Genomic DNA, 16,248 nt, shown 5'->3' with positions numbered 1-16,248 from the left:
CGGACAAACGCCGGCTCCCTTGGCCTATAGAGATGAGCGCCGCAACCTCAGAGTCGTCCGCAACTGGACTTAATGGTCAAGGGTACCTTTACCTTTACCTTTTTACTTGCACTATACTTCCATACAACTGTCCAATGTAATGGTGCTGCATCATCCAGGATAAACATGTATTAGGGATTCCTACACACACAATGGCCCATAGCTTACTGAAACCAATGGTAAATCTCTACTTGGTCCCCACCATTAAGCAGATATGTGTATACTTAAAGAGCACAGCAAAATTACACAATGATTGTTAGGTCTTATGCATGGATAATTTTTCTCCTATCCACCCCTGGCCAAAAGCTGTGGTAATTGCCAGCTCTGATTAACATTTTACTTCTCCTCATGAATAGGTTCAGAGGGTTCCTTCGTGTGCAAAATAAAAAGTATACTCATGAGCTATGTTTATTATGTAGAAAGACTACTGGACTGTAGTCCTCAATGTTACTACACATGGACTGCAGTGAAAAATGAGGGAAACTTTAAAGAATATACTCGTCTATAGAACTTCACACAGATTTTTATAAAAATACATATATTTGTACACCCAGAGTCCAATAATTATGGCAGAAAAACAAATGCAATCACACACAAAAAGCCATATTTAGTGATCATTCACCATCTTGGTTTTTATTTGCCTTTGAAGGCATGGGGTTTATTTCTTTAGATTTATAATAAATCAGGATATACCTAAAGCAAATGTGTAACAGTGAGGTTAGTAGTAGACATGAACCTTTCAAAAATATGTGAAAAGGGCATTATATATATATATATATATATATATATATATATATATATATATATATATATATATATATATAATCAGATTAGCAAAGATTAATCACACACAGTGTTATTTTAACTATGTCTACCATTTAAAACCGTGTAAGCAGCAGCCTTTCAATAAACTTGCAAACCTCTTTTAATATAACTTTCCACCAGCATTTATAATTAGGCCAAAGCGAGATGTAAAAAATATCAGGAAAATTCTTCATGGGAATTTTTTTTTTTTTTTTAAAGATGAAATGGTTTTGTTACTTAGGAAGCTCAGAATCTGTCCCTTAAATCACAGTTACATTTGCACAGTTTAGAACCGTGCTAAAGTCGTTTTGTATATAAGCATACTGAATTTTATTTAAACCTGATTACAGGTCTTTAATTAAGTCAGTTATATACTGTAAAGCTAAAACACGCACCAAACCCTTTCTCTTTATAATATTTCAAAATAAATCCTGGCATCTGCTGTAGCCCAGCAGATTAGAGGTGGGTGAGATCATGATTCATGACCTTCGATTAAACCCATGTATTTGATGAGTAATCGGCAAGAAGGCTCCAAAGACAGTTTGGTTGTTAACAGTGTCCTCTGTCAAAAGAGATTTCACAAGGTCTCCTCTTCACGTAGGAACTGGAACACAGACGAGAAGTCTTTCTGGGAGTAGCCCTTGGCACACATGACCCTATAGACCTGATGGGCTAGAGAGCCCAGAAGGACTGGCGTCTTGGTGTTGGTAGCGGAAACCTGGGCCAAGCCAAGATCCTGAAAAACAAAACAGAATTATGGGAAATGGAGCAAAGAAATAAAGTAAAACAAGAATTAGAATCGATTGTTGCTTTTATTATACAGCTTATACACAGAATCTGGCTTGTCAGAACCATCAGCTGTGTTCAGAAACCAAACATTCTTCCGGGAAGGAGTGTGGTAGGGGGGAATCCTGCTTAGCGCTGGGTTTGGGTGCACATGAAAACTCCCTGCAGGAGGCTCTCTCGCACATATGGAGCCAGTGGCATAGCATGGGTTGCCAGCACAGAGGTGGGAGAAAAACGGACAGAATAAGCATTCGCATTCAACTGACTAGTGGCATCCGTGTCACCCAGGTGATCGCAACCACAGATATAAGAAAAGGAAGAGCAGTTCCATTGTCTGGAAAGGTCACTTCCTGGTTCACATGGAGAAGCTGTTTACGACAGAGCCCAGTGACAGAAGCATGCAACCGTACTGAGGCAATGTTGGGTGTTGAAATTTTGCACACCCCCCCCAAATGAAACTTGGAAAACCTATTGTACTTGGAACAACGATGGAGGGAGGAAGAAAGAACAAACAACTGGGGGGGGGAGTAGTCAGCTTTTAAATTTGTATTAATTTGTACTAGTCTGGTGATAATTTGTAAAAATCATGGAAAAATCATGGAAAATCAATAAAATATAAAGAAATAATTTTGTGTCCCCTAACAATTTTGCGCCTAGGGCAACCGCCCCTGTGGCCTCCCTATGCTACGCTACTGTCTGGAGCAAGCAGGATCGCCTTCCCTTTGCATCAGCTGGTGCAGTATGGTTACCGGTTGTGACTGGTAAAAGGCACTTCTAGCCACAGGGCCAGCTAGGCCTCTGGTGACAAAGCTGGATTCAGAAGCTCCCCCTAGACTAAGTCTCTTCAGGCGGGCTGTAACCCCATGCAAGGTGGGTGATGGATCCGTTCCTTGGACATGGGAACCACTCACCCACAGTGCCTCCAGAGTCCAGCTCAGCTTATTTTCCCTCATCCATCCATCCATCCATCCAAGAACCAGCCTATGTTTTATAACACACATTTTTATGCATTACATCTTAATTGGTTGGTTTAATGTGTTTTTCCATGTGACGTTTCCCAAGCCCTTAGGATTTAGATCAGGGGTCAGCAATTTTTTTCTGCAGGGAGCCGGTCCACTGTCCGTCAGACCTATATACAACTATATTTTGAAAAAAATATGAACCAATTCCTATGCCCCACAAATAATCCAGAGATGCATTTTTAATAAAATGGCACATTCTACTCATGTAAAAACACACTGATTCCCTGACAATCCGCGGGGCGGATTTAGAAGGCGACTGGGCCGGATCCGGCCCCCGGGGCCTTAGTTTGCCTACCCATGATTTAGATGGACAATGCTTTGAACTGATTTTGTATTTTTCTGTGAAATGCAGGAAAAATCTGTACACGGTAATACGATGTGCTGCTGAAAGTCACGAGCAGGAGAAGGTACTGAAAGAAAACATTTATTCTGTGCAGCAAGAAGGACAAGTAACTTTTCTATATGAGCACTTTTATTATGTCCCACCCCCCTATATATGCATATACGTACCTTGGCCATGAGGGTTGTTCCAAAGCCACCTTGATAATTGTTAGCAGAAGGGACGCCGTCCATTACTCCTGGCACTGGGTTGTAAGTGTCGCTTGACCAACAACGGCCTGAGCTCATATTTAGGATTTTGGCCAGCAGCTTTGGGTCAAGCCCTAACCTGTCAAAGGTCAAAAGAAGAGAAGTGTTCGTGTCAAAATGCACACGTTATGGGTGACTTATTTTTATATGCGAGGCCCGTGTTGTCATTTCTCTACCTTTATTCGAAGACTTGAAAAATGATCTGGAGCACTGATATGAAGAGAGGGGAGACCCTTCCTTAAATTAAAGGTCATCAATCGTCCATATGCTTTTTACATGCAAATTGTGAGGTGAAAGTAGAAATAAATAAAGCCCTTCAGAGCCAGAGGCTCCCTATAGCTCTTCTATATAAAAAGATAATATTATATCCTTAAAACTCGAGTGATGTCCTTGGAAATGAGGTGAACTATCCAAAGCAGAACCACCAACTGCCAAGCTAGAAGCATGGCTGCTAGACACTAGTATCAGTAAAAAGACTAAGATCTTCTCCTTAAAGGACATTATATTATCTTTCTTTTTTATTAAATCTTTATTACACTCTCTTGCTCAAGAGGCAAGTCTACACAACACTGTGACATATGCTCTCTATCTATTCAGAGACATGCATTATAGTTCTGGGTCAATTGCTGAGAAGGTTACTGATCCTGATAAAACAAAGCTTGTCCAAGCAGAAACATCATTTGTTCTATCGCCATCACTGAGTTGAAAGAACAAACCACTATGCAGTGGAGGGTAGTCTTTACAACACAGTGAAAAAATATTTTAATACTGCATGCTGGTTGGTTGGTTGGTTGTGTTTTTTTTTTAAGAATCTGGTATGTTCCTGTGGTTGTTGCCGTCAAGCTGCAAAGTGTGATTTTATTGCAGTTATACTAGCAGGTATAATCAAAAACAAAAGCCGTTAAAAGTTAGTTTCACATAAATGCTAGGTATGTAAAAAGGAGAGACTTACAGAGATTTGGTTAACAAGAGAAAGAAAGGTAATGGTTCTACGAAAGCAAAACATCCACACTTTGTAGTTTTAAAACTAGAAGTTACATGAGGAAAAATAGGAGAAAGAGGAACGGAACTTTTTATAACATCGATCCCCCTGAAAATTAAAACCTCTCAGGAATTGCTGCTTTTGTTGACAGCATTTATCAAGGACTCTTGTTTGAAAACCATACTAGGCAAAAAACCAGAATTGTTTTCCGTGGTACAACAAACAGTGAAAGCAATCAGCTATTCTTGACTGTCATACGCCATTTAAGAAACACTAAAACTCAAGTAGTAAAGCAATTCAATCCCCATTCATCCACACAACACATAATGCATTTCTTTGCATTATAAATCTACAGGCTCTTTTGCAATTTTCCAGATTCCTTCTAGAAATTCATTATTTATATATTTTAAATCATTTATCACAGTGCTCCTGATTAACAGTCACCCTCATATGACAGTCAAACCTCGGTTCTCGAACGGCTCCGTTTTCGAACGTTCCGGTTTTCGAACGTTTTTCGGAACCCGAATGTCTGACGCGGCAGTAAAAAAAAACAAGAGAAGGGTTTCTGAAGATGACTTCAGTGCACAGGGAGCAGAATCCCTTCTCATATCTTGAAACCATGTACAGCTTTAAAAGTTAAGTGACAGCATTCTGAATCGTGCTTGGAAACAAGACTGTTAGCCAGCAAACCTTTTTCAGCACAGGCAAGATGTCCTTACCTTCAGCCCCTGCAGTGGTGGACTCTGAAATTTCAGTGGTGACCTGTGCGACTCTAAAATTCCTCCCCACCCGCCTCTTGTGCTCTGTTCTACAGTACTGTTTTGGCGTACATGGCAGGGCGGCACCCGGTGTGACCACATTGGTTGCGCTACTCTTAAAACCACCCCTGGCGCTGCTAAACTAACCTCCAGTTTAAAGACTGATCCTAAATCATGTGAAGGGTACCTCGTCCATCTTTCCCATTTTAATACAGGAGGCTCATTTGACAACATTTGGTGCATATGTTTAATTTTCGAAGCACTCCCCACATAGGTACACTCCCAGCAACTCACTAAGGTAACTCACACCGCCATGGTTGTACACAAGTCAGTGGACCATATACTGAAATGTTAGTTAAGTCTGCATTGAAAATTATTAAGTACCACAAGGGTTTAATTCACTCAAAACTCTTGTTACCAAATTCAGGATTTAGATATTTTGACATTATACCACTTCCAGAACAGAACTTCCCTCTGTTATATAAAAAATGGGCATATTGCATATTTGAAATTTACCAACCACCCAAGGAGGTGTATTCTGCAGTGCAAACCGGGGTGGGGGAGATGAGGAAAGAGAAAAGTAGTTTTCCATGTGGAATCAAACTGGTGCAGCTCCACTGTCAAGGCAGGAGTAGGTCGTCAATAACTCACAAGGTGTCTGTGAAGTTAACTCCTTATTCCAAGAAACAAAACAGCTCAGTCCTAGCGAGCAGAGCAACTCTTCCCAGTAGTTTTTGCCCCAATGACGCAGTTGCGAAGATTGGGGGTCCCTGCCTTCCCACCATTCTCTACGTCTCTTCCTCTCCCAGGTCCATCCCAAGCAACCAGAGACTTCTCCGCCTTGTCTGTCTTTGCTCCACCCTCTTCATACCTCTGACCGCTCATCATCATCCCACCACCAATCCCCTGGCTCTGAGCCTTTTTCTCTTGGGGGTTCCCCAGCTGGTGCCTCCCACTACTCCTCTCTATCCAGCCAGTCCATGACATCCACTGCTAGAATGTATCCTTCGGCATCATTCGAAGGAAGGCAATCCTGGACATCCTGGTGCCCTCAACAAGTCCCTCAGCTGGCATAGCCAATGACAAGGATGATGGAAGTTCTACTCCACAACATATGGAGGTACCACATTGGCTACCCGTTCTAAAAAAACTCCAATGCATTCACACCACTGAATTTTAAAAGAAAACTTAAACAAAAAAACCCCACAAAGCCCAATGCTCAAAATGATGTGTTCTCACACACCATGTGGTGCTTTTCAAGCGACTCCTTTCCCTGATCCTTCCCTTTTTATCCCTTGCAGCAAGTATATCATTAAAAGGAGCAAGTTAGAGGTGTTTTGCATTTCATCTTTCCGAGGAATCGTCTACTGGTGCGTAGATAACTGACAGCTAAAATTAGACACGTATTAAAATCAGTTACTGAAGAAGTCCTCTGTCTTCCACTGCGCCCAAAGCTTGTAATGGTCTGAAAGCGGGTAGAATATACAGTAATTGTCATTCAGTAAGAGTCTATCCTAGAAAGTCATGCTTCAGTGGAGAAGACTGAGTTTCCATTTGAAATCAACAAATTAATCCAAGACAGGTATCTGAAAGGGCAAGTTTAATAGGAAGCAGCTACTGGGCTCTCAACCATGATAAAATGTTATTGCTGTTTCCCTGTAAATTGGCTTGGAACATATGATACTTTCTGCATAAGAGCTCTATTGCTGTTCAAGAGATATACTGCTCAAGCTATCAAAACGATGACAGTCTGTCAGTCCCCATAATAACTTGCCACCGGACATGGCGAGAGGATGTGCATGCACACATGCATTTACAATTGCAAAGGTGTTCCACATTTTGGGCAGGGGGTGAGGAGAGAGAGAGAGAAAAGGTACCACATTGTTTGTGCAGCATCCCGTCAATAATTGCAGCAGATAATCCACACGCAAATACTTAAAAGTCTTCAAAAGCTAGCAGGGAGTTCAGGTCTACTGAGGTGCATAACATGTCTAGTTTTGTTTGTTAAAGGCAAGTTTGAAACTTTAGTTATCTGACTAACTAAATCTAGTAGGTTTTATTACGTAATTGCAACCTCAATGGTAACCGACTTCTGGTTTACGCTTGGTCTATTCAGGGACATAGCTGTTGGAAAATGCCCGGGGGGGGGGGGGGAGCCTGCAAGCCCCTGGAACTCCAAGTGCCCTCCAGTATGCACAGCTCTGTAGAAGGCATTCTCCCCTCATCTCCAGTGTGCTCAGCGACATAAACCAGCTGGTATTATGCACACTAATCTTCTAGCTTAACACAGCAAGAAGCATGAGACATCGTAGAGCTAATCTACTATTTATATACACACTATGTACAGACAAAAGCATAATGGCGTCTGTTCTCTCCAGCTCCGAGAGAACAAACAGGACAAGTAAACGTGAAAGTACATTACAGCAGAAGAAATAAGACTGTTTTCCGTTTCTCACGCTCTTCTCAGACAGGCATTTACAAAAAAATCATCTGCAGCAACGGAGGCACGAAATACTAACAATAGTGTGGGAGGTGCTGGGGGCATGGTGTGGCCGGGCGCACAATTTTTGAGGGGGCACAAACCAGGCACTCCACCCAGGCAACGCCAGCCCAGCCCAGTGCTCCTCACCACCGCCAAGGGCCTTGTCGGCTGGCCAGGCTCCCCCCCCCCCTGCATGGATGGGCAGGCAGCTCAGCACGGCCTAGTTTTGCTCTGGAGGGGGTGGGGTTGCTTTGGTGGTGAGGGCTGGGCTGGTGCCCCTGCCTGGCACACACATGTAGCCTGGGCACTGGTACCGGCACCTGCCACTACGCCACTGGGTCTATAGTCAGAAGCAAGTTTACATAGCAGCCACATTCCTAGGTTAGTTTTTGTTATCTCATTCCAGCCAAGAGCAGTGAGAGTGGCAACTTCTTCATGTGCATTTTAAAGAACTGCTTGATCCAACAATGTATACAGACTATGGACTTACAAGGCATGGATTTCTTAGTAGAATAGAGGTGGAGTGAAAAGAATGGTTTATGGTTGGAAGAGACCTTTCATTTGAGAACCCTTTCCTAGCTTCTCTCACCACTTCATCTCACCTCCTCTTGAGGCACATCAAAAGGAACAAAGAAGATGGAGGTTGCTGGATAAGCACTTTTAACATTTCAAAAATCTGTAAAAAATTGCAGTGTTACTTTTCATGCAGAGCTCAACATGACATAGGTTTCCCTCCTCCTAGTTCCACCCTCACAACCCTATGGAGGATATGTTAGGCTAAGAAATTATGACCGGCCCAAGGTCATCCAGTGAACTTCATGGATGAGTAGGGATTTGAACCCAGCCCAGGCACTCTAACCACTACATTATAACTTCTGAAGGATTTAACTGATACTCTACAGCCAATATGGGTCAGGGTTTGGAGTAGGGGTAGCCAATATGATGCTCTCTAGATGAATTTGGGCTACAATTCCAACCATTCATAGGGCCATGCGGGTTGGTACTGATGAGAGTTGGGAGTCCAATCACATTTGGACTCCACACTGGCCACCCTGGGGTTGGAGTTTGGGACTAGGACAGGGGATACTGAGGTTTAAATGCCTGCTCAGCCATGAACCTCACAGGTTAACTTTGGCCCATTCATTCTCTTTCAGTTTAACCTAACTTATTATTTGAAGTTTCATTTCCTCTGGAATCCCACACCCAAGATAAAACTAGGGGTTATACAACTCATTACCATAGTTAAAACATTTTGGCCTGGAATAAAAAAACCCCCAACATATTCTACTTCATGGTACTTAACTAGGACCAAAGTAGCTGAAATATTGAAATATAGTGTTGAGCTCTCTCAGATTTAGGGGTGCTGTCAGGAATAAATAGTTGCACAAATAATGAGGCAATCATCTAAACCACACCAACATTACTAGCGTAGTTTAATTTGCTGCCAATCTTTCAGTGGGATGATAATGTTCTAAAACCAAGCTTTCAGAAATATTCTTCAGACTATAAGCAACCAATTTGAGAAACCCAAATTGATTAATCTTGGCTGAGTTATAACCACTAATGCCAAGTTTCCGTTATACTTGGATGTGCTATATAAAGAAAAAAATTGACATTACTACCTAAGTAGACAGAAATATCTAAAAAGTTGCATTGCACAGAGGTATTAAGGCAGGTTTTACACATCATTCTGTAAAATCGAATTCAGTCATTCCAACGGAATTCAATGTGGATAACTCCCAGGTAAACGCTGAGATTCAAAGCACACAAGCAGTGCCACCATTTTATGCTAGAGACATTCCCACTCCTGCTTCCAGCCCCAGCAATGCCTTCCCTCTCCTAAATAACCTCCCCTCGTCTGATGGCAGCAGCAGCTTCACTCCATACACCCCACCCTCATAGGCACATGGAGGCACTTCCTACCTGTACCCTCTGTGCTTGTTGGGTCCTTCCCACAATATATTATTCCTATGTACTTTATGTTGTCCAAAGTGCATATCCCTTGTCATCCTCTCTTCTTTGCTCTTAAAAGCAGAAGCCACGGAAAGTAAGTTTGTTAGCTAAGGAAATCACGATCTGCACAAATACATGTGTAAACAATTCACAAGTCCGTCTTCGGCTTGAATAATCTGCTTCTCCGGTGTTTGGAATGAAGAATCCTACAAAACTAGCCTTGTGATTTAATTAAGCGTTCTAGTGACATAAAAGAATAACAATGCAGTCCCATCATGATAATGTATTCTTCAGAGGAGAATTTACTACAGAGGGATTTCTACTTGCTGAAACAATTTTCTTTTCCAACCTAGCAAAAGCTCTATAAATTGTAAACACGGTGTGTATTTTATTAGAGAACAATTCTGTCACTTCGAAAAACACACTTGTCAGCCGAAAAGAAATTGATAGCAGACAACATTCATTTTTAGTGGTTCTAAGCTACTTGAAGAATGTTGGTAAGTGCTTACTCGCAGCTATTCACATGCACAGAACTATGCTGCTCTGATTTGGCTAGTAGGGGGACACTGCTGCAAATTTAAGACTATGGCAATTTTCAAAAGTTAGAAGAAAATTCAATCAGAGCTGAAGATTCAGTGTGCATATTTTTCCCGTGCTGTTTCGAGGATGGCCGAGTTCTCTGTCATCCAGTACAGTTTCCTTTTTAAAAAAACAACTGAGAATCTGAAAACACTTTCAAAATGCAGCCAGGTTTATAGTAAAAGAGAAAATAATGTTTCAGTATAACATACTATCCTGACCCATCAGTAGTAGAAACAGCAAAGAGTGCAATGGAGTCGTAAAAGGAGAAGAAAAATTAATGCAGGACAGATGCTTAAGTTCTCCAGCCCATGTCACTGTTTCATATACACAGGCACACACTCATGCATTTCGTAATGGGAGAATGGATGTACTAATACCTGATACCATGGGTGGAAGCCAATCCTTCACAAGCTAGCGTCACTTCACACAATATATGTTAATTCTTTTGCAGACATGTTTTCCTAAATAAAGACTGTGTTGTTCAAAGTTCTGTGCATTTTCTGATCTCATGCACACATTAGTGATCCTTCAGTGGGTGTGCAGAGCTGTATTTCAGTATCCTTTGCAACTAGCCTAATTTTTGCATTTATTGTTCCTTAGGCAAGAAACCAGCACTCAAAGTTCATAACACTTTACAGGATTTTTTTTTAATAACCCCCCCCCCCCAGCAATATCAACTTTCAATAACAGGCATGAGAACATCTAAAGAGCAGGGTGGATTGCCAAGTGTTCCCAACGAACAGTTGCGCTTCATTGTGTAGCTTTGCTGCAAAGCACTGGACCACGGTTTCTGAACATACATGCAAATGGGCACAGCAGATGATGAAACGACTCCATGGTTTAGCAGCCAAGGTTAGAAGGAAACATGCACCATCTTGGACTAGTTACTAATTAGAGCTGCTAATAGTTCCAAAGGACAACGCCCAAAATCCAGTGAGTATTTATGATGAGAATAACTTGACCACTGCTGGCTAGGAAATGGTTTTCACATGCAGACTGGCCAACCATGAGATCCAGCTGCACCCACATTTGTAAAATGTTTTAGAACAGAAAAGAAAACTGAATGAAGGACACTTGTTTCAGATTTGGGTCAAACGTTTTCTGGAGAAAGAAAACTCGTGTGCCTTCTTGCAAAATGGAAAGAGCCATGTTCAGTGGTAGAAAACATGCCCTGCATACAAAAAAACCCCCACCCCAGTTCAATCCTGACATCTTTAGATAAGGCTCAGAAATATTCCTGTCTGCAATCCTGGAAAGCACTTGCTAGTCAGTGCAGATGAGAGGCAGGGAACTGGCAGCCGGTAGACCAGATTTGACCCACGTGATGGCCTTTTGTAGCAGCTCAACAGCCTCTGCTCAGCCCCCATGCATCTCCCAGCTTCTGTTATGACTTGCCCAAGAAGGAAGAGTCTTCTTGGGCTGATTGTTGTGTTCCTGTGCTACATGCTTAGAAAGAGCTATTTTCAAAACTGCAACCCATGGATATAGAGATGGTTCTCCTCTTTTGTCAGATCACAGTACTGTGTGTATGCATGCATGGTGCACATAGGAAGTCCCCACCCGCTTTTGGTTTGGTCCTAAGTACCGCTGACATCCCCCCCGTCAGAGGGTTTGCCACAAGGGCTCGCCACACTTGAGCAGATAAAACTGACCTAGATAGAGCAATGGTATGACTCACAATAAAACATCTTCCTACATTTCCAGAAGTCAAAGTCATTTATATCAGCATAAAATGAAACTTAAACCAAATCTCAATGCTTTCTGTAAGACTTTGCTCACACAGATCTGTTCTATTAGCAGTTGTATCAATTCACTAATTGTGAGTATATATATATATATATATATATATATATATATATATATATATATATATATATATGGGACACGGGTGGCGCTGTGGGTTAAACCACAGAGCCTAGGGCTTGCTGATCAGAAGGTCAGCAGTTCAAATCCCCATGATGGGATGAGCTGCTGTTGCTCGGTCCCAGCGCCTGCCCACCTAGCAGTTCAAAAGCATGTCAAAGTGCAAGTAGATAAATAGGTACCGCTCTGGCAGGAAGGCCATAAAGAAGGCTGATCGCCGAAGAATTGATGCTTATGAATTATGGTGCTGGAGGAGACTCTTGAGAGTCCCATGGACTGCAAGAAGATCAAACCTTTCCATTCTCAAAGAAATCAGCCCTGAATGCTCACTAGAAGGACAGATCCTGAAGTTGAGGCTCCAGTACTTTGGCCACCTCATGAGAAGAGAAGACTCCCTAGAAAAGACCCTGATGTTGGGAAAGATGGGGGGCACAAGGAGAAGGGGACGACAGAGGATGAGATGGTTGGACAGTGTTCTCGAAGCTACTAACATGAGTTTGGCCAAACTGCGAGAGGCAGTGAAGGATAGGCGTGCCTGGCGTGCTCTGGTCCATGGGGTCACGAAGAGTCGGACACGACTGAACGACTGAACAACAACAACTGGCAGGAAGGTTAATGGTGTTTCCGTGCGCTGCTCTGGTTTGCCAGAAGCGACTTTGTCATGCTGGCCACATGACCCAGAAGCTGTACGCTGGCTCCCTCGGCCAGTAACACAAGATGAGCGCCACAACCCCAGAGTCGGACACGACTGGACCTAATGGTCAGGGGTCCCTATACCTTTACACAAACACACACATATATGTAAAGGTATAGGGACCCCTGACTATTGGTGGCGCTGTGGTCTAAACCACTGAGCCTTTTTGGGCTTGCCGATAAGAAGGTCGGCGGTTCGAATCCCCGTAACGGGGTGAGCTCCCGTTGCTCGGTCCCAGCTCCTGCCAACCTAGCAGTTCGAAAGCATACCCCAAAGTGCAAGTAGATAAATAGGTACCTCTCTGGTGGGAAGGTAAACGGCGTTTCCGTGCACTGCTCTGGTCTCAGTGTTCCATTGTGCCAGAAGTGGCTTAGTTATGCTGGCCACATGACCCGGAAATACTGTGGACAAACGCCGGCTCCCTCGGCCTGTAAAGCGAGATGAGCATCGCAACCCCAGAGTCGTCCCAGGCTGATTTATATGCATGACCTCCTTCTCTACACGTAGGAAGTAACAAATACCAGCAATATTTCTCTGCTCAGATCCTTTCAGATTTGTATATACATAGTAGGGAGGGAGGGAGTTAGCAGGGAAAGGTAAGAAGCAGCCTGGCCATTTATCCTGTGTTATAGACTTGAAAACATAGCTTGTGGACTAGTCTAGTTCTCCCTTCTGGGGGTAGGAGAAAGACACATAGGCGAGAGTGTCACACTCACCATGACTGGGAATGTTGTTGCCTCAGAAGTCTCTTTCCACCACTTCATTTTCTTTAAGACAGAAATGCTTTCCCTTTATTCAATCTGGCAATAGGGGGAAGCTCAGGAAAGGCAAATAAATTAGACTGCAGACAATGCTGTATTGCTAATGATGTGGGCTAAGACTCATAGAATCCCTTAAACTTGGCATCAATCAAAGCAGTCAGAACCTAAACAGAATCCAAATTCGCACCACAAACCTTAACCTGGAATATGAAAACCCAGAGATACTTGCATGCTACAGTGGCTGCAAAAACCAATTAGGGTTGCATAGCATTATGGTGCCAGATACTGCCGGCTACTGAATATTTTTTATAACAGAAAGTGTGAGTTTCTACTTGAACTAAATACAATGAAGTCATAGGTGATTGATTTTTCATTAAGCAAACCATGACTTAAAACTGACTATGATACAGCTTTACAATCCTCAATTACAACAGCACTATACCACCTTATGGGTTTTATTATGGCTTGTTAAAGATACGCTTCCCTATCTTACAGATGCTCAATTTTAAAATGTAAATGGTAGAGGATATTGATAAACCAATTAGCACTGATGCAAAGCAAATTCCTCTTTTATCTCAATTACAACATGACAACTTAATAGGTCAAGATAGTCTAACATCTGAGACAAGGGCAATTCAATAAAACAACTGCATCTTGATATGGTAATTAAGAGGAAATGTGAATCCATTATCCTGCCTTTTGGGTACATGTGTGTGCATGTGTTAATATACATTTACTTATATATATATATACATACAGCTTTGCACACACTCATGTGTTTCTTATTATCTTCGCCAATATCAAAACAGGAATTTATTATTTAGGATCAGGGCCCACAAGTATTTACAGGGTACATAGCTCCTAGAGAGCAACTGAAAACACAAATATAAAACAATGTGGTCAAAATTACTGAAACCCTCACAATATATAGGAACAAAACAGTCAAAGACTGCAAAGTTAAATTAAATGTATACTGTTCATAAGGAACCACATCACTACATACGACATGTAGAGCAGAAAATCATAAATATGTTGACAGGGAATCAATCTCTTAATAACAATAATCTCTCTCAGTTTAATAAATAAACGTCATTCCATGTGGGAGCTGGATGCAAGGGTTTGTACTTAAGTGATGGGTGGCAGAGGCAGAACAGAGATCTTGCGCTGTACTATCCACCCCAATGCCTACCCACCTTCCTTAGTGAACTGGTGGTAGCAGCTGAAATGTAAGATAGCCTTCCTCATCTTTACTCAGGACTTAATCTGTTCCGGAAGTCTGTTTGACTCCTGAAACGGTTCGAAAACTAAGATGTGGCTTCCGATTGGCTGCAGGAGCTTCCTGCAGCCAATCGGAAGCCATGGAAGCCGTGTCAGACGTTCGGCTTCCAAAAGAATGTTTGCAAACCGGAACACTCACTTCCGGGTTTGCGGCGTTTGGGAGCCCAAACATTCAACTGCTAAGGCGTTCGTCAACTAAGGTACGACTGTAGTAGCCAGCTTTATGCAACACGCGTTGAGGATTCGTGAATGCTATACAACGTTAACTTAAGTGTTAGATGCAGATTTTGCCGAGTGATTTGATAGTACTGAACCTTACTGGAATCTTGTATATATGCCAATGAAGGTTTGAGAACTGAATTGGCGGCAAAATCGAGTGTAAGAGGATTGGTTAGAAATGGTCCAAGGAGTAGCTAATGGCTCACTACAGGAGGGAGTTATGTTTACCCGTATGCAAACTATAAGCTCTGGAATACATGGCTAGAAAAAGAGTTAAACACAATAAAAAATTTTTTTAAAAGAACAAAACAAAACTGCAGGATAGACATTGAACATAAGTATAAATTGATTTAAACCACCCCTTATCCCTGTTCCAATTCAATTTTTTGAGTGTCCTTGTTTTTGTATCCCAAATAGCAACAGCTATACAGTTCAGAGTTTGCAAATCCTAAGGGGAAAACCTAGGGAAAAGGTGAGATAACTCTCCACTGCAAACAGGCAAAGGAGTGCTTAACATGCTTAGTGTCCATGGAAAAGGGAAAAGGAAAGGACCCCTAGACAGTTAAGTCCAGTCAAAGGCAACCATGGAGTGCGGCACTCATCTTGTTTCAGGCCAAGGGAGCCAGCGTTTGTCCACAGACAGGTTTCCGGGTCATGTGGCCAACATAAATAAACGACTTCTGGCACAACAGAACACCATGACAGAAGCCAGAATGCACGGAAATACTGTTTATCTTCCCGCCACAGTGGCACCTAATTTTTCTACTTGCACTGGTGTGTTTTCGAACTGCTAGGTTGACAGAAGCTGGGACAGAGCAACAGGAGCTCACCCTGTCACAGGGATTTCAACCGCCAACCTTCTGGCTGGCAAGCCCAAGAGGAGGATAATAATAATAATAATAATAATAATAATAATAATATTTATACCCCGCCCATCTGGCTGGATCAGTGGTTTAGACGATCCGTGGTTTAGATGTGTGATCCACATCGCCCCATGCCCATGGAAAGTTGAACAGTTAGCAAGAGAAACAAAAAAGGAGTGAGAGGAACTTGGCAACAGAGGATGGAGGGAGGAAATAGATATAAAAAGGGTAGAGAGAACCATTCCACTGTCTGTATAAGCCTTTCCCTGGTCCACATTGAGAAGAAGAGTTTGGATTTGATATCCCGCTTTATCACTACCTGAAGGAGTCTCAAAGCGGCTAACATTCTCCTTTCCCTTCCTCCCCCACAACAAACACTCTGTGAGGTGAGTGAGGCTGAGAGACTTCAGAGAAGTGTGACCAGCCCAAGGTCACCCAGCAGCTGCATGTGGAGGAGCGGAGATGCAAACCTGGTTCACCAGATTACGAGTCTACCACTCTTAACCACTACACCATACTGGCTCTCAAGAAGTAATGGAAGTGAGAGCATTCTACAGAAATCGAAGGAGAAATG

General features: G+C 42.5%; 1 protein-coding gene across 1 annotated transcript in view; it reads right to left on the bottom strand.

The window, feature by feature from the left end:
- Window positions 1-847: 847 nt before the first annotated feature.
- HIBADH (3-hydroxyisobutyrate dehydrogenase) overlaps window positions 848-16,248 on the bottom strand; it is a 71,198-nt gene continuing 55,797 nt past the window's right edge. The window contains exons 7-8 of the mRNA XM_033165205.1: window positions 3,162-3,318; window positions 848-1,579 (exon numbers count right to left, since the gene is read on the bottom strand). Of these exons, the coding sequence (XP_033021096.1) occupies window positions 1,421-1,579; window positions 3,162-3,318 (316 nt within the window). The 3' untranslated portion in view covers window positions 848-1,420. The remainder of the gene's footprint in view (window positions 1,580-3,161; window positions 3,319-16,248) is intronic.

This window comes from Lacerta agilis, chromosome 12 (genome assembly GCF_009819535.1).
Source record: "Lacerta agilis isolate rLacAgi1 chromosome 12, rLacAgi1.pri, whole genome shotgun sequence".
NCBI classification, from domain to species: Eukaryota; Metazoa; Chordata; class Lepidosauria; order Squamata; family Lacertidae; genus Lacerta; species Lacerta agilis.
This window is presented reverse-complemented; position numbering and strand designations above follow the sequence as displayed.